General features: G+C 37.5%; 1 protein-coding gene across 1 annotated transcript in view; it reads right to left on the reverse strand.

Annotated features, from left to right (window-relative positions):
- The window catches only part of plekha6 (pleckstrin homology domain containing, family A member 6), a 66,040-nt gene extending 44,138 nt beyond the window's left edge, over nucleotides 1-21,902 (reverse strand). The window contains 6 exon segments of the mRNA XM_051911606.1: nucleotides 831-903; nucleotides 1,096-1,200; nucleotides 2,102-2,234; nucleotides 4,608-4,691; nucleotides 21,613-21,726; nucleotides 21,817-21,902. Of these exon segments, the coding sequence (XP_051767566.1) occupies nucleotides 831-903; nucleotides 1,096-1,200; nucleotides 2,102-2,234; nucleotides 4,608-4,691; nucleotides 21,613-21,726; nucleotides 21,817-21,887 (580 nt within the window). The 5' untranslated portion in view covers nucleotides 21,888-21,902.
- Between the last annotated feature and the right edge of the window lie 2,166 nt (nucleotides 21,903-24,068).

The following is a 24,068-nucleotide window of genomic DNA, read 5'->3' on the forward strand; positions in this document are numbered from 1 at the left end:
GTTTGGCTTCGGTAAGACTTTTTAATGTCTCTTATGCTCACAAAAGCTGCATTTATTTGATTAAAAATACAGTAAATTGTGAAATATTATTACAATTTAAAGTAACTGCTATCTATTTTAATATAGAGAAAAATGTAATTTATTCCTATAATGCCAAACCTGAATTTTCAGCATCATTACTCTAGTCTTCAGTGTCACATGATCCTTCAGAAATCATTCTAATATGCAGATTTGGTGCTCAAGAATTTTTTTTTTTTTTTTTTTTCCAGGATTCTTTGATGGATAGTAGGTTCAAAAGAAAAGGATTTATTTGAAATAGAATTGTTTTTACATTTTGTCTTTACTGTCACTTTTGATCAATTTAATGTATCCTTGCTGAATAAAAGTGTTAATTTCATTTAAAAAAAAAAAACATTGTATTGACCCCAAACTTTTGAACTGTACTGTAGTATTTATATGGTATTTTGTGGATCTTTCAAAAGGATCTTCCAAAACCACTGATTTACAGTGCTTCAAAATACCACTGTACTTTTTCCATTGACACAACACAGATAATACAGTTTCTTAAGGCCATCATTGAGGATGTGTGCTTGTGCTAGACTGTCATTATAGATCTACTTTTATATTTCTTTCTTCGCTACTGACAGCACACAGCCTGTGTGCTGAAATAATGCCATGGGATAAATTCAAATATTGTTTTATAAAACTGGTTTGTAAAAAATACATTCAAATAATACAACTTTTGAGCTCTGGGGAACTCACTGAAATGTTCAACCAAATTCACAAGGCCTGAACATATGCATAAACCAGCATTTACATACAAAACCTACCTTTATAGTAGAAAAGACATCGATCTGTCAGCACGAACCAGCGCTTGTTCCACTGTTTCACACCACTGCTTGCCTACATTACAGAAAATGAGAAAAAAAAAAAGAAAAGATAAGAAATGAAGCCCTTGAAACTACATCTAAGTGCCTAGACGTTTTTTGAAAGAGCGTGGCTTAAGTGTGGATTATAGAGTTATGGCTTTGGGTTGTGAGAGCATGTTTGTTTGTGTGTGTCTGTGTGGATGATGGTGAGGTTGAGCAACAGTACCTGTTTGTGAAGCCAACCCTGCCGGGCCACCTCAGCGTTCGGGTTGCGTCGCATAGAGTTGGACCGCTTCCCAAATGTGGCGGCTCTCTTGGGTGTGCGTGTGCCCTGGTGGGAGAGTCACGGAGGAGTGTTTACACAATAACACCAACGGTAGACGCACACAATCTGAGTAATGAATGATAGTGGTAATGAATTACAGAGGAAAGATGTGCACTTTAGCCAGACCATTGTTAACAAAAACTAAAACCATTAAAAATAGTTTTCGTTTATTGAAATAAAGCTGAAATAAAACTTTAACTTATTTTATTTCAGTTAGTTGCCAAGGCAACATTTCTACATTTTTAAGTTCAAGTACTAAAATTTCTAAATGTAAAATTTAAATAAAAAAAATGAATTAAAGCTAAACAGAAACAGTAATTATAAAAGAAAAAAAACCTTAAAAAAAAAAAAATCAAACAAAAAAAACATTATAAAATAAAAGCTCATTAAAAACATTAATATTTTCTATAATGTATAAAAAAATATTAAAATAAAACTGACAAGACTTGTTTGTAATATCAAGTTTAAATAAAATTGTATCTTATGCTGTGTCTTAATAATATAATATACTATAATATAATATAATTAAACAGAAATATTTGTATTAGAACTTTAATAAAATATAAAATATAATATAATATAAAATTTTTAAAAAGAAATATGTGTATTAAAACTTTAATATAATATAATATAAAAAGCATATTTTAAACAAAAATATTTGTATTAAAACTTATATGATATAATAAAAATAACATGTAAAATATAAAGAAATATAATAAAACATAATATAAAAAGCATTTTTAAAACAAAATGTTTTAAAACTCATATTTAATGATAATAACAATAAAATATTAATATAAAAACAAAAATTAATATTAATACAAATAATAATACAAATCATCATCATCATCATCATCATCATCATCATCATCGAAGAATAATTCTATTCTACAGCAGCTGTACTAACCCGTGCGTGGTTCTGGGAGTCCGGGGGCATCTCAGAAACCATGCTGAGATTGTTGGCATTGCTGTTTGCTTCGCTGGCTTTGTTCACGGGCCCCCTGCCACCCGCTTTGCCGTTCATTTCCGAATCAGAGCTCCTGTGAGCACACACACAAAGCCATTGAGCCATCCCAGCTTTTGATCCCGTAACCAACTTCTCATCTGCCTGCGTTCAACGCACCAATGCAGAGAAATCATTTTAAAAAACGAATACACTGACTCGAACTGGTGGAAAACTGAGGGATTATGGGAAGGAAGCACACAGGCATTCGGGGAGCAGCTATTTTTAATCCCAACTGGCAGCGTCGTAAGGCCGCACCCCTGAGGTTGCAGTTTAAAAACAGGCGATGGTTCACAAAGAATGTGATTGGAGTGGCGAGTAGAGGAAAGAAAGAGAGAAAGAGTTGGTGGATGCAAGCCTGCAGTCCCAGGTCAATCGTATTGATCTCCTTACTGGGCCGCCCAGGCCCTCTCCAACAGCCTTCGATCCACCGACCAGCAAGATGAATTTACAATCCCCTAGAGCCGCCCGGTGGCTGAAGCTTCCATCTTGGAAAGCTCACTGTACTGCACACTACCATCCGCAGTCAGTTTATAGCCATACGCAAGTCATTATGAGTCTCTGAGGCAAAGAACATCACATAAACACATATGGAACAGAGCATGCACATTCAGATCAAATGAGGATATAAAACACACACAATCATTAGCGCAAAGTGGGAACATGCACACGACAGTAACAATTACTACATTAGGGCACGATACCCACACCAGAAACATCTCTGTGCTAATTATCTAGGCTTTATTTAGCTATCGCTGCAAACAGCGGTTATGTTCCTGCAGCTTCCTGCGTCTTAACAGGAAATTAATAAAATTAAATCCTCAATGGATCTCGGCTTTAATGGCATCGCCCCTTATTAATGTGTTATTGCCTCTTGACTCAATATTATATTGATCCGGAGGAGAGCAAGACCTTGAGAGAGGCAAGTGCATTCTCTTTGTCCAGGCACAACGATTTATTAAATTTATAGAGGAAGTCAAGGAAATTCTGACATTTATCCTCCACCTGTTATCTGATGAAGCTTAAAACTAATTAATAAAATGCTCTCAGTGTAATTTATCCTGACAGTGCCGTTTGTATGTATATATTTATGTTTCTGCAAGTGTATAATTATTGTGTAGTGGCTATTACACAAAAAGCCAGACAAAAAAGAGCTGGCCTGACAAGTAACTGTTTTTCCGTCTCCTCATCTCCTTAGAGGCGTTCACACTGACATTTACAGCAACAACGAGCCGGAAGTCATTCATTTTCAATGAGAGTTGATGATTTCAACCGACATGAGTGACAGTGACCGCTGGGATCTCGTGTTTTTAGCAGCAAGTAAACGGACTCCTTCTCAAAGTAAAAATATATTTTATTTTTACCTACAATACAGCTAGTCTGAATTTTTGACAAATTAAGATTCAAATAAAGTATATTTTATAATATTTTTATACAAATTGGTATGTCTTATCCTTTTAAATACATTTTTAATACACTATAACAATGTAGCTTTGACATTTCCTTTCCTTTTGTGTTCAACTGGAAAAAAGTCAGTATGTGAAAAGCGTGACTAGCCAAAATTACACATGCATGTGCGATTTATGCCGCAGAGTTTTAGAAAAACACTTTTTTACATAACTGTGCAGCTTAAATATCAAAATATACCCTATCAAAATATACAATTATCAAAATATACACTTGGGTTTTTGTTTTTGAAAGAAGTCTCATCAAGGTTTGATTTATTTGATCAAAAATACAATATAAACAGTAATATTATGAATTTTTTTTTACAATTTAAAATAACTGCTTTCTATTTTAATATATTTTAAATGTATTTTATTGCTGTGATGATAAAGCTGAATTTTCAGAATCATTACTCCAGTGTCACATGACACTTCAGAAATCATTCTCATATGCTGATTTGGTGCTTAAGAAACATGTTGAAAACAGTTTTGCTGCCTAATATTTTTTTTGTGGAAATTGTGATATTCTTTTTTTTCAGGATTCTTTTGATGGATAGAAAGCTAAAAAGAGCAGCATTAATTACAAACTTTTTTTTGGAATAAATTTTGATCAATTTAACGTGTCTTTGATTAATACAAGTACTAATTTCATGACATTTTACAATCTATCATGGGGATGGTATCACTGTGCATTATTTAAAAAAAAAAAAAAAAAAAAAAAAAAAAATCACATAGCCAGTCAAAAAATTATTACATGAATGAGTTCATGAACCCTTTGGACTAAAGGAATAGCTTCACTCTTTTTGAAAGAAGACACTTGGTGAGCTTGTTGTCAGAAATAAGTAGGTATGTATCCTATGATTTCACAATAGTTTACAAGCTCTTATTCAACATGTCACAGATTTAACAAAGGCAGTATGAAACTAGCAGCATATTTACAAAAGAATAAACAAAAGATCACTCACAGCAAGGGTTTCAAAGGTCCGCTATCTTCCAGGTGCGTCTGGATCACTTGCTGGTGTCCAACTGTTCCATTAGGGTCATTTTGACTGAAAAGATAAAAAAAAGACACTTAGGATTTCAGACTGACAAACACATTATAAACCAGCCAAAACAATCTTTCAAAAACTCTGTCTGGAAGAATATCAAGCCAAAAGCAGCTGGAACTGATTTTCCCATTTGTTTCAGATGCTCCACAACTCATTTTTGTGGTCTCAAACCTTTTTCTCAGCAGGCACATCCCTTCTTTATTAATAATTCAGAATTACAACATCAGGTCCGATCAATACAAGGCCACTTTCTTTGTAAGTCCACATGAGACAACTGCTGTGGAAATTAATGGCTGTCAGTGCTTGTGAAAGAGCGTGTTAACTGTGGACAGGTTTGCGCTCAATGCCAAAATATCAACAAGAGCAGTTCTTGAAGAATAACATGTCAGAGTTCATAGACACCTTTTATATTCAGTCAATATTCAGAAAAGACATCTCTTTTGTCCATATAATAACCCTGAAGCCTGGAGTTCAACTTCCTGTCACACTTTCTCTGACCTCGGCTTGTGTGTTCTCCCTGTGGATGTGCACTTGAAACTCGTCCCTCGGGTGTAAATCCTACAAGTGTTTTCATTGCTGCGTGTCACTTTTCTGGCTATTGATTTTACAACTGCTAAAGAGAGAGCAAGCAAATACATTTTCTCTGGGTTTGGTTAACCTGTTTCTCTCAGAGAGCCATGGATACAGAGACATCAAAACAAAACTAGCATTTAGAAAAGATCCAGGCCATAAGATATAATTTTAGTCATGCTACAGTCAGGGTGAAATTTAGACTTGTTTTGCTTCAGGAACCAGATTTTACATTGGACAAGTGCAGTGTTGTTACTGGTAACTAAAAATAAAAATAAAGCTAAAATACTAAAATACTGCTGATTAACAGGTGACCCAACACAGTACTAAAACCTAGTTATGCTGGCATCCGTCTAATTTAGCTCGCTAAATTAGCTAAAGCTAAAAGTATTGGTTACGTAGCCTTTGACACCAACAGTAAAGTATATAGAAAATGTTTTCTTCTCCTTTTCAAAAGTTTATAAACCTATTTATTTTGCTACCCTATCTATGCTTAATCACAGTATATGGCTAATTGCACTTCAGTATTTGCATTGATTTTACCCATCTGCAAAGCCATGGTAAATGTAAATAAGTTAAGACAATACATTTAATGCATTTATTGTTTTGGTTGTGAAATGTAGTGAGTTTCACAGGAAGATAACAGTCAACTAGCTCGAGTTAAATCCATATTTAAAACAGATATGTTTGCCAAGCTAACATGAACCGACCTCTACAAGGCTTTTCACAGTATGCTTAACCCGGGGTTAAAAAGAAGTTAACCTGGGGTTAAAAATAAGTTAAGTATATTTTTAACCTTGAGTTAATACCAAAGTCCCTTTAAGACAAGTCATTTCATTCGGCGGCCATCTTTGAAACTCCTCTCGGGCATGCAAGTGCAGCTCCTATCTCTTTGAATGGGGAAACATCAAATTCTCCAAAGCTGTTTGCCAAGATTTTGATTAATTTTCATATTTGAGATCACCAATGAAATCTGACAACAACTGTCTCATAAATTTTGTTTCTAAAGGCTCGAATCATGACAAAAAAAAAAACAGCATTTTTCAGGCTGGATCAAGCTAATGCGCATGTGCAGACCTAAGTGTGTGTCTCTATAGGAAGCGCACTTCTGACTTGTTTATATAGGAACCGGAGCTTCTAACGGCCGCTGCAGTGACGCAATGACTTTACCAATCAACGATTGGCTCTTATTTAGAAGGCGGAACTTATTCTGCCATATTGCGTGTTCTCCCATTCATAATGATACGAGTGCACCGTCTTTCTATATATAAAGTCTTTGTTAATACTTCACACTTTGAAAGGGGGGTTAGCATTGCTTTTAACCTTTTCTAGGTTATGAAGCCCTGCTAAATGTTGTGTTAACTTGATTCTACATTTATGCAAATGGGAGATGTTTTTGTCCATAACAACTTACATCAATTCTTGTAGATGCTAGCTACTGTTTGAGCTACAGACTATATTGTTAAGGTGCTAACATGTTACGTCATGTTAGTTAGCAACCGACAACTAATTAAACTAACTGTTTCATTGTCTGAGAGAAAATGTTGCCAGCAGTATCAGCAAGTTTATGTGGCGACATTTCCACAGTCATATGTTTTACTTGTCCAATGATATAAACCTTGTAAATAAAGAAATTTAACCCCAAAGTTTACACATTTACAATGAGGAATATGAAAACCTGACTGCCCAGGATCAATTCATGCATTAAAATGTCACAAGATAACCCAGCATAACCCAGCCAAACAAGTGCTAAAAATCAACTTTATTTTAAAGATTTCAAGTGTGAAAAGCCTGTTTCTGGGTTCTACTGTAAAAACACTAGACTTAAGGCCCTTATATTCATCTTGCACTTGTCCCATCTCTTCAGTTTGATGTTATTCATACATACAGCAGACTTACCTCTTCAGTGTTGTTTAAGTGCACTCGAACAACATGCCAAATTCACCCACTTAAGGATAACACAAGCAGAACTCAAAGTCTGTGCAGCCTCTGCATACACTGACACACAACACACACGGCCTGATAGGTCGGGGATGAGAAGCACAAGCCAAGAATACACTCATGCTTAAGGCATCTACCTCTTGACACCAAAAAGGTACACACACCAGAGCTCTGTGCTCCATATAACACCAGAGGACAAACGTTTAAACAAATCTAGCACAACAGCCTAGCCACTGAAATCAGGTTGAGGTGTGAGTGCACGTGCGCACGCTCCGATGTGGTCTTGCCACTGAGCACGCTCGCTTGTGTGTAACCTATAAACCTACATAGAGGCACAAGACATATATCTGCTCATAAACGTCGCTAATATGACCACTAATCAATGACTGAGTCATTAGCAAACAAGAAATGATTTAGCAGCATCGGAACGGAGAATGTAAACGGAACCACACTGGAATCCAGTAAGGACACATATGAGGTGCCAACGCACACACCGGGAACAAAACACGCAAACTTTACACGAATAAGCCTCAATATCTCGTAAAGATGGTCCACGAGAAAGCCAGCACTGCATTGCAGTCCTGCCTGACCTCCAGCTCAGAGTTTCCCCTCACACTGCTGTCTGCCGCTATAAACTCTCTCCCAGGATGCCTTACCTACCTCACTCGCCGGTCCGCGCGGAACTTCAGCATTTTCCCCCGGATCAATCATATAAGTCAGTGGGATGAGGCCAGGTGGAGAGAATAGCAGGTTCGTGATGCCGACAACAGCGAGGCTTTATTGCAGGAGCTGTAGGGTGTTGGATACAATAATTGCTGTCCTCTTTTCTCTCCTTGAGCATGTGTGCTGTTGCCAGCCAGCTTCACTCTCTCTCCCTCTCTCTCTCTCTCTCTCTCTCTCTCTTCTCACTTGCTCAACCCCTATATCTCATTCTGGCTCTCTTGCCTTCTAGATCTGCTCAGCTCAGCTTATTTGGTTACTGGTTTTGTCGGACTCTCTCTCTCCCTCACACACGTGAGGCCTCCTATCACAGATCAGATTGAGATGTAGATGCTACCCCCAAGCCTACCCGAGGAGGAGTCATGACCAGAACTCCCCTGGGACGCCCATGACAGCCTTGGATGTGGTGAAGGGGAGTGGCTGAGGCAAAAAATAAAAGACGTTACCCACTCAGGTAGACGTCTTACATCTGCAGCCACCCCCTGTCGAACCTTACCCAGAGACACACACATCACTCACATACCAAAATAATTAGATCTCTATCTCACACTGAGACAAGCTCAACATTAAAAGCACTAAGCCGTATTAAAATGTCAGTTTGTCATATATATTCATGTCAGATCAACTTTAATCGTGTCTATGGATATATACCCAGCCATTTCACCCACATTAATGACTTGGTAATTCATCTCTGAGTAAAGCAGTATTCCTGGGTAACTGCAGAAAAGAGATTTAATTGGAAATAAGGCAAGAACCACTATTACTATTACTATTACAAGACCCTTACCCCAAGTATTGAACTTTGGCTTGTATTTCATCAAGAATGACACTTTGCTTTCCTAAGTGATCAGATGCTTTTCATATGGTCTGTGATTACAAAAAATCCCATAGACTTACAGTGAGGGTGGGACTCCAGAAACCAGAATAATCCCACCATTTTTGACTTGACCTAGTAAGCAATCATCTAACAACCACCCAGAACACCCTAGCAATCACCTACAACCATCTAAATCTCCCTAGCAGCCACCTAGAAACCCCCTGGAGACCCTAGCAATCATCCAGAACACCCTAGTAACCACTCAGCAACCCAAGAACACCTTAGCATCCCCCTAGAGAACAGCCACCCAGAACACCCTAGCAACCACCTACAACCATCTAAATCTCCATAGCAGCCACTTAGCAACCCCCAAGAATACCCTTACAATCATCCAGAACACCCTAGCAACCACCCAACAACCTAAAAAGACCTTGGCATCCCCCTAACGACCTAAGAGTCACCCAGAACACCCTAGCAATCACCTAACAACCATCCAAAACACCGCAGAAACACCCTGGAGACCCTAGCAATTAGCCAGAACACCCAAGCAATTGCTCTGAGCCCCCAACAACCACCTAGCAACCATCCAAAACACACTAGCAATCACACAGAACACCCTAGCAGCCACCTACCCCATGGCAACTACGTAGAAACCCCCTAGAACACAATAGCAACCCTCTGAAGAACCTAGATATAACTCAGAACCCTCTACTGACTACTAATCATTCATGTAGCATTCACTAGCAAACACTTTGCAATGCCTTGGCAACCATTCACAACACTCTAGCACAACACTATATCTGTTTTGAAGTTAACTATTAGTCTGTTTAGTTTTGTTAAAAAAACCTTAGTGACCGTGAAAAGATAAGTATGTAATATTTATCACAGTGTACAAAAAAAAGTAAACTAGAACAATAAATTAATTGCATCCGTCCATGTACTGTACTACTGTATATAAAAGAAGGCTGATGCATCTGCTGAGGTCAGTCTTACACTTTACCTCACTGAGGTGTGTCAGAGCTGTCAAGTCTGCTGAAAATACATGGCGGTCATCCCAGTTCTTCTATCTGTGGGCTTCTATTATATGTGGTCTCACCAGATGGTCTCCATACCATGTCCCCCACAGTGTAAAGATATGACAGGGACACATACAAATAGGAAGGCGGCATACCTGCCCCTCTGAGGGGATTACCTACATATTGACACCCCCTCCTCAACCTCGATTTCAAACCCAATCTTCATCTCTTGCTTTCTTTAAACTATGAGTTATAAATGCTTTAATTGAACTCTTGAATATTTAAACTAAGCCTACAGACCTTATTTGAATTCCTGCTAATCCATATTGTGTTTTGAAAGACGTCAACATTCGTTCCTTGGCCATTATCCCTCCTTAAACCATGGATATACAGAGCAAGTATTCATTTAACATTAAGACACAGAGCTGGTATGGAATGTACCATAAAAGCCTGTAATGTGTCTGGTTTTTGCTGTACAGGATGAAACGTGGCATGCTGAGTCTAAACAGCACATCCATTTGCTAACAATTTACCTGCTGTGTTTGTGCTGTAAAAAAATGTCCTTCAGTGCTGTGCTTAGTATTGAGAGCTACACACTCAAATTAAAAGCGTCCTTGCGGTGAAAGAGTGAAGGTCAGCCAGAGAGCCAGTTTGTCATCTGCGCTTGCGGGACCCAAATGTTTCGTATGACGCTGTCTCCACGAACAGCGCCCACTCAGAGATCATCTGGGAACACCGCAGGCAATGTGGCTTGTTTTGTGCAGGGGTGGAATTATGATTACAGTTAAGAATTATAATGTCTACTCACTTCCAGATCGGCAAGATGGAAATCTGAGTGTTATTTTTGTCAATTATGAGTCATAGCATATTCTTTGCGGTCAACACTAAGGTTTGAAATGGAAATAAATAAATAAATTAAATAAATAAATAAATAAAAATACTGTGGGTGAGAAATTTAAAATTTAAAATAAAGAAATAAGACTTTAAAGTGTCGTTAGTAAATTAAATAATGAACTAAAAATATTTAAATCTTATTATTATTATTTAAAATACTTGAAATATGGGATTTAAAATTTAATTTAAAAATGCAAAATGATCTAAAAGAAAAAGGTTTGAAAAATCTAAAACAAAGAATCATTAAAACACCTAAATACTGAATTTAAAATATTTAAATATTACTATTTTTAATAAAAAAAATTTTTTTAAATACTTAAAATATGGATTTAAAATTTATTATACATATAAATAATTGTCTAAAAAATATAAAAAATTTTAAAGTATTTTTTTTAAATAATATAATTAATAATAAGGATTAGTTCACTTTGAAATGAAAATTAGCCCAACCTTTACTCACCCTCAAGCCATCCTAGGTATATATGACTTTCTTGTTTCTGACAAAGACAATCGGAGAAATATTAATAAATATCCTGACGCATCCGAGATTTATAATGGCAGTGATAGGGTTCAGTGAGTATGAGCTGAACAAAGTGCTTCCATCCACATCCATCCATCATAAACATGTAATCCACATGGCTCCGGAGTGTTAATAAAGGCCTTCTGAATGGAAGCGATGTGTTTGTGTAAAAAAATATCCATATTTAAACAAGTAATGAAGTCAAATATCGAGCTTCCGTATTCAACGTACGCAGAAAGTGTAAACCTCTTGCAGTTCACAAAGCTTACGCTACGACATGCGCCTTCCCTATTAAACTTACGGAAAAAGTGTAATTGACGCGACGCCAGTTTACACTTTCTTCGTAACTTGTATACGGAAGGCCGTCTGGTGGAAACTCGATATTCGACTTCATAACTTGTTTAAATATGGATTTTTTTTACACAAACGCATCGCTTTGCTTCAGAAAGCCTTTATTAACACTCCGGAGCCGTGTGGATTACACGTTTATGATAGATGGAAGCACTTTGTTCAGCTCATACTCATTGAACCCTATCACTGCCATTATAAAGCTCGGATGCATCAGGATATTTATTAATATTTCTCTGATTGTCTTCATCAGAAACAAGAAAGTCATATACACCTAGGATGGCTTGAGGGTGAGTAAAGGTTGGGCTAATTTTCATTTCAAAGTGAGCTAATCCTTTAAGATTTTATTCTATTTCTAGGTCACAAACCAATTTTGTATCATTGATAGTCAAGTGTTCTTGGTTCCACTGAAGCACAAGATGTTTTTTTGGAACATCTCAAACCATGCAGATTCTACACATCATTAAAGCAAACGAGGGACAACCCAAATACTAAAAAAAAAAAAAAGCTCTGAAATTAACGTAATTATCAACTTTTCACTTAAATTGTCCAGCTCATAATATAATTTGCAATGACAAACATTGCATTAAATTAAAAACATGCTAAATAGAAGACTCAGACATCGGATGCCACTGTATTGTTTCACATTTGAGAATTTATTATATTTTTATCTGCTTGAAACAGTTAAAACACACCCGACTACATGTTTGACAAGTTAACCCTGAACATCACTGCTAGCATTTCATGTCAGGTCGACTGTGCTCCTGTAAAAGGAACCACCGTGTTTCTAACTACTGGTGTTCAGCACACTGACAGGTTTTCAGGTTTCAGCTGAGAGTAAAATCCAGCATTAAACCTGACAGTCTCTCGCTCCCCTGCCATATAGAGAGAAACGAGAAGCATGGCACAGCGGGCTTAAGCTTCTCACCTCCCTGTCATAGCATCACACGTCTGATAAAGCAAAAAAAGGAGTGTAGGGAAGTGCCTAGAATGACACTGGCTCGTGGATTTTCATTAAACAATAAAGGGAGGGACAATTACACTGATAAATGTATCTGTGATGTCATTCTAAGGCACATTATTAAAAAGATGCTAATTAGACAGAGGACCCTGATGAATGGGATGTGCGTGTACGTGCCTGTGCATATAAATGTGTGCACGTGCGTTTTCATTATTTCTGTCATTGGTACGAGATGATGCAATCGCAAGCCAAACCTCTGACCTCAGCACCGCCAAAATGGTGGCGGCGAGCAACATCACAATTGCCACATCACAGCGACCACATCCTCACCGCCAGCCCGCTTGCCAGAGGATGAGTGGGAAAAAAGACGAGAGGGGGTTGGAGGGACGATGGGAGGAAATGAGGGAGGGATGGGGGATGAATAATTACACTTGAGTGCTGCCTCCAATGAGCTTGCAGCGGCAGTATCGCACAGCGAACCACAAAGCGATGTGTCGAAACTTGATCACTGGCTGTTTTTTGAAGCTCACAACAGCAACATTTCCGCTGAGTCTATTTCAACGATAAAGATGGAGCGAATGGCATCCTAATGTTGTCTGTAGACAGATGTACATACATAGAAACAGAATGATATCATAGACAAAATGAATAGGTAATGATATGACACTGTCAATCACTGCTTTAAATCACTCATGGTCACTTTAAACTCTGTTTGTCTTCTTGGAGATGTGAGAAAGAGCAGACGTGGTGTTTCAGCTGTTTTCCTAGCAACAGCAATCCTGAGATTGCACACGCGTGTTCACACTCACATGCAATGACTCATCCCGCACTGAGGATGTCAGAGACAGAGCCATTAATGGAGGCACCACATACACTCACATAAACATACACCATCTGTGATGTATGTATGTTTTTTTTTTTGCAGAACATGTGGCACAGGATGAACTAGGGTTGGATAAAGTGCAAAAAAAAAAATAACTTTTTAAATTTTGCTATTTTATTTCTTTTACATATACATATATATCAAGATAATTGAAGCAAAACTGTTTCATATTCTTACTCTACTGGCAAATCGTTTCTTATAAACATACACTACTGCTCAAAAGTTTAGGGTCAGTAAGATTTTTAAATATTTTTGAAAGTCTCTGCATTTATTTTGATAAATAATATTGTTAAATGTTATTAAAATTAAATATAACCTTTTTCTCTTTGTTAATATATTATATTAAAACGTAATTTATCCCTGTGATGATAAAGCGGAATTTTCAGCATCATTACTCCAGTCTTCAGTGTCACATTATCCTTCAGAAATCATTCTAATATGCTGATTTGGTGCTTAAGAAATATTCCTTTTTATTATCAATGTTGAAAACTATGGAAGCTTGTTTCCGCCATGAAATAAAAAAATATAAAAGGTAATTGCGACTTTTTATCTCACAATTTGGACTTTTTTTCTTGCAATTGCGAGTTATCATCTCACCATTTTCTCAGAATTGTGATATAAAGTCAGAATTGCATGCTAAAGTCAGAAATGCATGATATAGGCTAAAGTCAGAATTGCATGATATAAAGTCAGAATTGTGAGTTATAAAGTCAGAATTGCAAGATAAAGTTGCAATTCTGACTTTTTTTTTTTTTTTTTTTTAGCAATTGTGAGTTTTAATCATGCAATTCTGACTTTATATCACACAATTCTGACTTTATATCACGCAATTCTGACATTATAACTCGCAATTGCATGTTATAAGTCAGAATTGTGAGATATAAACTCACAATTCTGAGAAAAAAGGTCAGTCTATTTTCCCTCACAATTGGACATTTTATATCTCACATTTCTGACTTTATAACTCGCAATTCTGACTTTATAACTTGCAATTCTGATTTTATAACTCGCAATTGCGAGTTTAAATCTCGCAATTCTGAGAAAAAAGTCAGAATTGTGAGATGCAAACTCGCAATTGCGAGAAAAAAAGTCAGAATTGTGAGATAAAAAGTCGCAATTACCTTTTTTTATTTTTCATTTAGTGGTGGAAACGAGCGTCCATAGAATAATTCCTTACATTTATATAGCACTTTTCTGGGTACTCAAAGCGCTTTACATATGGACGGGGGAATCTCCTCAACCACCACCAATGTGCAGCATCCACCTGGATGATGCGACAGCAGGCACATTGCGCCAGAACGCCCACCACACACCAGCTTATTGGTGGAGAGGAGACAGAGTGATGAAGCCAATCAGTATATGGGGATGATTAGGAGGACATGATGGACAGAGGCCAATGGGCAAATTTGGCCAGGGTTACACCCCTACTCTTTTTCGAAGGACATCCTGGGATTTTTAACGACCACAGAGAGTCAGGACCTCGGTTTAACATCTACTCCGAAGGATGGTGCTTTCTGACAGTATAGTGTCCCCGTCACTATACTGGGGCGTTAGGACCCACAAAGACCCTGCTGGCCTCACTAACACCTCTTCCAGCAGCAACCTAGTTTTTCCCAGGAGGTCTCCCAGTAGTATACATCTAACAAAATTAAGTGAGGATAATGTTTAAAACAAGAAAAACAACTTTAATTCAAAACAATACGAAACTCTATGAATAAAGCTCTTATATAAGTTGAAAGGAACATGTTTCCTTTAAAGGTTGGGATATTGAAGCCTGGGGCTGTTGGGTACAAAAGAAAAAAAAAAGATGGGAAAGATGCTTCTCAAGTAAATTTAAGAATAATTTAGATGTTTCCAAAGGAAAAGAAGACAAAATACTGTTTTCTGTTTTTTTTTTTTTTCAGGGAACAATGTGTGGGTGATCCTAGAGAAGCTTATTAATATGCTCTCGGTGGGCTGTCCTCAGGGGGAGGTATCATGGGAACTGATACAGGGAGTTTCCCACTACTTCCCTTCATGTTCTTCAAAGCTAAGGTTACATTTTCGAACTGCCAAGAGCTGCCCAGGGCTCCCTGCCTTCAACGAATGTAATCCCATAGTAGAGAGAAAGAGGAAAAAGACAGAGGGAGAGAGAGGAAAGTAGCAGTAATATAAAAAAAGGGCAGAGTTGGGGAAATTTACCTGTGTCTAATTAATGATGGGGCTGCGGTGAGTATCGATTGTTAAGACTCACCCAAATGGATCAATGCACAATGTGGAAAAGGGCTGCTGACAAAGCTTTCTCTCAGGACTATTCCGTTGAGCACTGCACTCAGTGTGGCATGAAGCCGTCCATTAAACTGCTTTTCACATAACGTAACGGCATTTAATACCTGACTTTAAAGGAATAGTTCACCTGAAAATCAGTCATTATTTACTCACCCTCATGTCGTGACAAACCCATATGCAGTTTGTTTTCTGTGGAAAATGAAAGTAAAACAGTCAGACTGATCTTTACGCAACTCTTTCCATATTGACCATATGTGTCAAATTTAAAAAAAACAGTGAATAAGATTACAATTTTGCTTTGTTTCTCACACAAAACTATCACTTTTCATGCACTTATCAAAATTCATACAGACCACTTTTATGGTGCATTTATGTTTTTTTTCTTTTCTTTTTTAAATACTTGCATACATGTTTGGAATGACATGAGGGCAAATAAATGACCAAATTTTAATTTTTAGGTGAAATGTCTCTTTAACGCTCAGGTATCCCCGTTGTAATGAAAAGGTTCACCCTGCAAGCTATAATAAAGTAATAAAATCTTAAAGCTACAAAATTTCCAATAAGCTCATCACTCAGGCTTTATCACCACTGTCTATTTTGTTTATTAGTTTGATTGTTAGTTATTTCACACAGCCTGTCACAAACTCAATAAATCATGAAATATTAAACGTGCACCCAAACAAGAAATAAATCACATGGGGAAAACTGGCTCCAGGCCATGAAAACACAAAGCTTACATGACAATTTGGTAAAATGATTCACAGATTGGTCTTCCAGGACGGCACGAATATCCCTCTAGCTGTCCAGCAGAAGGTAAATCTGTCAGACACGCCCAGATGACATCACAGCAGTAGAGAGTGATTAGTGCCCACTGTCAGGTTTGCTGGCCGAAGCTCAAATCCATCTCCTCCTCTCTTTCTTACTCCCTCTCTCTATTTCTATTGTAGATACACACACAGACGGGCACTGTGTTCTCCCTGACCAAGTCAAACAATACCTTCCAGAACATTGCTGAGCTGTGCTTTCTTTCGTAACTGTGAGATTCATTGCTCAACAGTGCTTACAATATTCATGTAATTTCAGGCGAAACTGTGTATGTTTACTTACGAAGAGACTTGGCAAATGTTCAGACTCTACAGCGATATATGTGCATTTATGATTCCAATAAAACACGCTGCTTTATGATAACACTCATCATTGTGTCATTTATGATTTTAGCCAGATAATTGTGCCACATCCAGGTGCTTCATTTAAACAAACAATAGGAATTTCATTACAAAAGGAGGATCGTAGACACACAGGTTCACAAACACACAAGCACACACCTCAAAAAGCTCTGTGATTAAATACAGAATTGACAGAATGAATCAAGTTGGCCTTCGCTGCCCTGACTGAAGCTGAAATCAGTCAGGTGTTGATAGAAGTGCAGGTGCTACAGTAAAATCAGATCACCGGAACACATGGGTAATTTAATCCCTCTGTTGGCAAAAATTCAACTCCGCTTTTACAACTGCTAATAAAAGAGAATACTATTATGTGTAGACTTAGCATGCACATAGGTTTTTTCCATTTGTAACATACACTACCATTTAAAAGTTTGGGATCTGTAATGCTCACCAAGCCTGCATTTATTTGATCAAAAATACAGTAAAACAGTAATATTGTGAAATATTTTCTATTTTAATAATGTAATTTATTCCTGTGATGGCAAAGCTGAATTTTCAGCATCATTACTCCAGTCTTCAGTGTCACATAATCCTTCAGAAGTCCTTTTAATATACTGATTTGGTGCTCAAAAAGAGATTTCGTATTGCTATGAATTTTGAAAACATTTGTCGGGTTGTAATTTTTTTCCAGGATAATTTTATGAATAGAAAGTACAAAATAACAGCATTTATTTGAAATCTTTTGTAACATTATAAATGTCTTTACTGTTGCTGAATAATAGCATACCCGAACAACATTATGGCGTGCATTAGGCCAAAACAATGATGGTGTTGAAGACAAAACGTGAAACTTGTATACAAGAGTGCCTGTCTCAGTACTATTTATATGTCTATTTGTTGTCTATTTACAATAATACCTGCTCAGGGCTGGACATTAACTTTTTTGCTCCCCAGCCACTGTGGCTAGTGGACTTTCAAAGTTACTAGCCACTCAGTATTTTCACTGGCCACAATTTTGACATTGATACCATGGGGGAAAACTGTCATCTAGATATTTTTAATATTATTTCATAATTTGGCAGCAGGTATATTATATCTGCTGTCACTTTCAGACCTGACAGATGGATCCATTATACTGTTACAGACGTGTTTTCTTTCTCAACTGTTTACGTTCACTTAAAACATAACTGACTGTGTTTACATGAATACTGGCAGGACCGGCATTTTGACATTATTTTGTGTGAATTTGACTGTTTAAGCGCAATAAGCAGTGAAAAAAAAAAAACTCAATTCAGTACTGAGAGGCGGCTTTATGTGCACGCACTTTGGGTGTGAGCACAATATGCACAATCCCAAGCCACGCCAAAATTCAAGCCCTGTAACACCAACGATATTCTTCCGGAGCAAATGAAACTAATGAGTGAGGGGAGGCGGGTTTGCGCGTCAACTCGCTGTCGGAGAGATGAGAGAGTGAGAAAGCGCAGCTAGTATCGTTTATCTATTCTGGGGAAAATTAGTATTTAAAAGCGTTTCAGATATTTCAGTGTGGATATTATTTCAGTGTGGATATGTATCGAAAAATCAATATTTTTGACAACACTACATTGCACTTAGTTTATTATTTCAGATACCTTTTTAGAAATTAAACTCGCTAAAGTGGCTAGTAGGAGTGACTGTGTTGCACGCCATTGCTGAAATAATTTACAGTATTATCCTATTAAATTATAGCAAGTTTAACATTATTGTTTGTAATTCAACTAAACATCAAACACAAGCAACATTTTAACACCATATTGTTAAAAAACGAACATTTCGAGAATAAATTTGTATCATCAGAATAAATATTATTTCGAGAGTAATGTCCAATGGGCATTTTATGAAACAAAGAGCCAAAATAAAACTAACATTACAATTCATAACATTTTAAGAGTAAAATTTAAAAAAAAAAATGAAAAAAAAAATGTGAAAAATCAAAATGAATAGCATAAGATTAGAGGAAATAGTAGGACATAGGGTTAAGCTATATGTAACAGATTTGTTTTGGTAAAATGTTCTCATTAGTCCTCTTGTAACCTCTTGTGAGTTGCAGGATCCTTCAACTTAACCAGGGTCCATCAAGGACCTTGTATACTCTTGAGACAAGAGATTAAGAATGAGGCAATATCCTTTTAGGAACACAAGGGAGTTAGCAAATCCCCAACCACAAGACATGGCTTAAGACTGAAACTGGGGTTAAGGCAAAGAATGTAAGTACACACACACCACCACAACTTCATATGAAGAATGTGTCCTTTGACCTCCATCTCAGACAAAACACAATTACAACTTCAGACAAATTCAGATTTCAAAATCAATTTCAAAATCTGCAAAACCACAGTGATGCTACATAGGTGACGCTCCAAAGTGAACATACAGAGCTCAAAAAGACAGTTAATAGCAGGTTTAAATTAGAGTTGTAAACCCAAAAATCTTACTGCCACAAAGGCAGGCGATCAATAAAAAACAATTCAGTCCAATCAAATAATATTGTTGGAAAGTGTATGGTTCCTGTTCCCCAAGGTGACAGCTATGTGGTTGAGTGCAGTTTTTAAAATGCATTTGGGACCAAATGTAGTAAAGCAATGGTTTATCAGGTTTATAAAATGTTCCTTTCCTTCCAAACATTGATTGCAAGCAACTGCCCACTGTGGCTTTTAGAAAAAACCCTTTTCATCTGTCGGTGTAATGCATGTAGTCAGTACAATATCTTAATAAATATAATAGATTAAATATTAAACTATTTTAAAGGCGAAAGGTTTTCAAAAAGTACACATATGGCCCGTAGAAAGTGTTTTGTATGATTATGCACGCCATGCCTTACAATATAGCTATTTAACAATAAAATAATCTCACTGCTGATGAACACTAGAGAAATGATAGTTACGCTTAATTTATTCATATCCAAATTTGCACACATGCTTTAATCTAAATCACATACACTCAAAATGTTTCCAGAGCTCTTTATGCTGTGGTGAGTTTTATGTAAACACAACTATAATAATTCACAGATAATAGTAGGAAATGTGCTGTGGTATTTGGATAAAAAGGATTCAAATACACCCACGGCCTCGATAATTATTTCATGAAATTTCCTCCTTGCGCTAACACAAAGCAATCTCATTCTAGTGCCGAGGCCAAATCTGTTGATAACATGTGGAAAATTAATTTCACTGTGAAGAAACTGTGGGGAAATCAATTCAATGCAGTTCAACAGCACGAATTAACCCGAGTCAATACTAGAAATAATACAATTCTAGGTTAACTAGGATTTATGAGGATTTGTTTGTTTGAAAAAGCCCACTAAGCTTAATGAATCATGTGAATACAAGCACTCAAGACATCCCTTACAAAATATTTACCATGGTAGCTGCCAAAATAATGAAGTTACTACTGTTTATTACCGTAGAACCATAACACATTAAAATGAGATCTCCTTCAAACAGTGTAGCTTTTAGAATCTTTCATTTTCTGAAAGTGCTGGCTAAGAACACGCTTACACAGTTTTACTGCAGTAAGTACAATATTCTGAGAAAAACTATGTTTACCATGGTAGTTGCAAAAACATAGCACCAGATTCTGTTTTTCTAAACTAATGTTCAAAATTCCCTGGGTGATGACATCTATCAAACAAGCGCTAATACTGGAAACAAGTGCTAATTAAAAGTTTCCATTACTTAAGCATGAATAAATTAACACAGATGTATTTTTGGTTTTAGCAAACTTTTTCATTCAATTACTTGCAATACTGGACTAAGATAAGTAATTAGCACATACAAAATTTTGAAAAAAAAAAAAATAATTAAATCAGCTATCAGAGGGAGTCTATTGGGACCTGTGTGAAATATGATATGACAGAGTTTTAAGTGCATCTTCGAGGAAACCTGCAATGAAAACTCATTTAAAGTTGTTCAAAAATTACTAGTTGGTGGGTTGCCTGAATGACTAGCCAGCTAAGGAATCCCTGTGTAATTAGACTGGTTTCGGGTTCACCTTACTTTGAACAGACATGTTTCTCAAGGGGCATTTACAAAAGATGCATTATTGCATTTAAAAACAGTCAACCAATTTTAAAAAAAAAAAATTATTTTAAAAGGAATAAAGTCTGAATTTGATGGTCTGAATGTGCATGGCTGTAGCGGTGATGTTTTAAAGGGGATAAATTTAGTCAACCACTGACTCATTGTGTGCTGTCTGTAGGACACAGCTACAATCATTTGGTATAAAAGTTATCCTTTCCTGCAGATTTGAGATCAGTATTGTCATTTAATTACACAGTAGAAGGGGCTTAGAAATGGATGAGGAAAACTGAAAAAGGTCAAACTACTCCACAGACAAGTGACATGGCAGCCTAGATCACTCACAAGCCAATGAGATTGGTCTTGGGCCATACAGCAGAAGTCCTATTTGTGCATCTGTTCTTGTGTCAGGTCAGAGAAGAAATAGGCCAAGCTACAACAGAGACAACAGATGCCACTCCTAGATAACCTACTATAGTAAAATTCCAGTGGAACATGAAAGATGATGACACTTGAACTCAACAAATATGCATTACTTCCGTTTTATACTGGGTAAGCACGTGCATGTCCACATTTCACGTGAGATATGTTGATAAGATTGCCTGACATGCACCTTGTGGGTAATGGCATTCAGACACGTACGATACATTGAAATGATACGTTCCTGACACTCCTGAAGCCTCAAGCAGCACTTCAAAGCACCTGAAGCACACTCGTTTTTTTCCCCTGACAAATCCTTATTGAAGGATGAGACGTACTCACTCGCACACACTCACACCAGCTGGAGAGGGGCGTTCCCAGAACATTCCAGAGCACAATACCACCTCCAATGGGCAAAACACATTTCTTTCCTCACTTGTTCCTCGTCGGTGAGGGCTGAGGACAGAAAACAAGCAATCTTTCAACAAACAGGATGACTTGTGCTAACACTAAATCATTTCAAATCAACACAAATGCCGACAATACCTCTTAAGTCTTGTCGACCACCGAGCTTCAGGGAATGCTGGTCTTTCCACCCTTAAAAATGCTGTCAGCATACTTTTATTTAGGTTTTAAGAGAACTGGCTACCTGCATAGTTGTCAAGGGATAGGTTCCTCTCATGGCATGATAGGAAAATCAGGTTTAGCAAACAAAGGTACCTCAGGTTGGGTATAGCACAGGGGTGTCCAATGCTGCTGCTGGAGGGCTACTATTTTGCAGAGTTTAGCTCTAATCCTAATCAAACACACCTGAGCCAGCAAATTGTCAATGTCTTCAGGATTACTTGAAACTTCTAGGCAAGTGTGTTTTGGGATGTTGAATCTAAACTCTGCAGGACATTGACCCTCCAGGAGCAGGATTGGACCCCCCTAGCTTAGCATTCTGAACCTTGCTAGTTGTTGAACTTGGAAATCTGGCGTTCTTCTCATAGTCTGAACCAAAATGTCCTTCATGGCACACAGACTGTTCAGAAACAGTCTCTGTACTTGGCTTTATTTCTACACCACTAGCATTATTGTTCTATGCTGCACTTTATTGTTCTTGCCTGACAGCACTTTCACGCTTTGAACTTCACTGCAAGTGAACTGTGTTTAAGTGAGAGAAATTCTTCCAGACAAAATACTCTGGTCTGCCCTATGTTTCCCAAGAGTAATCAAGACTTGGAGGTTCTCCTTCACGTCTGCAAGCAAACTCCCCCTTTACACAAATTTCCCATCTGGGAACAATGAGGAAAAACTCCATTCCGACTTTGTTCACTAATCCCTGCAACCAGACATTTTATTGAAGATATACCTTTAGTAAACATTAGGTTGAGCCATTATTGATAACGTTTTACAAGCAGGTGAAGGGTTAAGGATGGGAGGTGGCTCTTAAACCTGATAACCTTCTTGGCATTAAAAACTAGAAACTCATTGTGAGTGTACAACTTTTACCAGGTTCAGTATGAAGACACTGCTCAAGCTGATAGCTGTATTTTAAAAGCATGCTATCGCTGGTCTAAGCTGGTTATTAGTTGGTTGAGGCCGGTTGACCAGCCACCATGTTCCAAAAGCCACCTTAAATACCTTAAGATGGTATGATGGCTGATGAGCTGGTTTGTTGCTGGTCCAAGATGGCCAAAGGGAGTGTCCAGGTAACCAAAAAAATCTCAGGTGACCACAGTAAAAGAAAAGTTAGTTTAAAAAAAGCTATTCATGGGATTCAACGCTTGAGCTAGTATACAATAACATAATACGCTGAGCAAATAAACCATTATGGTCTGGGGCACATTCAGAATCCAACTGGTTATCCAATAACATCAAGACAAGAGAGACCAATGCTAAGTTCACGCCTGAATTAAACGTAACTGAAGTCTCGAAAGTAAAGCACACATATGAAAAAAAGTTTACAAGAAGAGTTCAAACTTTACATGAACTTTACAGAAAATGCCATTTACCAACATGCTGTAAGATCGTAAGATATTTGTTGTGGTGCTATAATCCAGGCTTCTGGATCCTGCAGAAGCCCCACGCCCCCATCTATCCATCGATCCACACACATACATAAACACATGGTTTCTCTCTAGCTTCGTATCCAGACATAGTCCAAACAGCCCAGCACAAACTACTACCTCTGCACCTCAACCAACATTACTAGAAAACAAAACCAAAACTTTAGATGACCTACCTCTCTACGCCTTCCTCCTGTGTGTCCTCTTTCATTCTTCTTTCAAGTCTCTAATCTGTTTATTGTTCTCTACTGTTCCTTTTGCCTTCGTTTTTATCCACTCCAACTTTCTCTCAACTCTCACTTTGTCCTTCTCCACACTATACCTCTCTTTTTGTGTCGGCTATTGAACCAGAGCCAGGGTCCAGGGGCCAGAATGAGTGGAATTTAAAACAAGAAAAGCAGAAACAATCGCTTCTTTGCGGGTAATATCTTTTCTTTCTCCTGCAGCTGAACTCGCGCTCACATATGGATTACATTCCCAGGGAGGCAGCCAGCTGGATTTAAGCACAGTGGCTTTCCCTCTCTCTCTCTCTCCTTTGCTCTCACTCCCTCTCTCATACTCCCCTACGAATTCCCCCACAGCACAGCCCCTGCCCGCTCCTTCATTTCTGCGGTGCTGTTTCTACTCTAATCATTAACTCTGATTGGTGCGGCAGTACGTCCTTTAACCCTTTCGGTGACCTCCTGCCACTCATTCCTCATGGGTTATAAAAACAAAGACTGTTCTTACTCCTGAAATACTTTGTAC

Source organism: Ctenopharyngodon idella, chromosome 11 (assembly GCF_019924925.1).
Source record: "Ctenopharyngodon idella isolate HZGC_01 chromosome 11, HZGC01, whole genome shotgun sequence".
In the NCBI taxonomy this organism is placed as follows: Eukaryota; Metazoa; Chordata; class Actinopteri; order Cypriniformes; family Xenocyprididae; genus Ctenopharyngodon; species Ctenopharyngodon idella.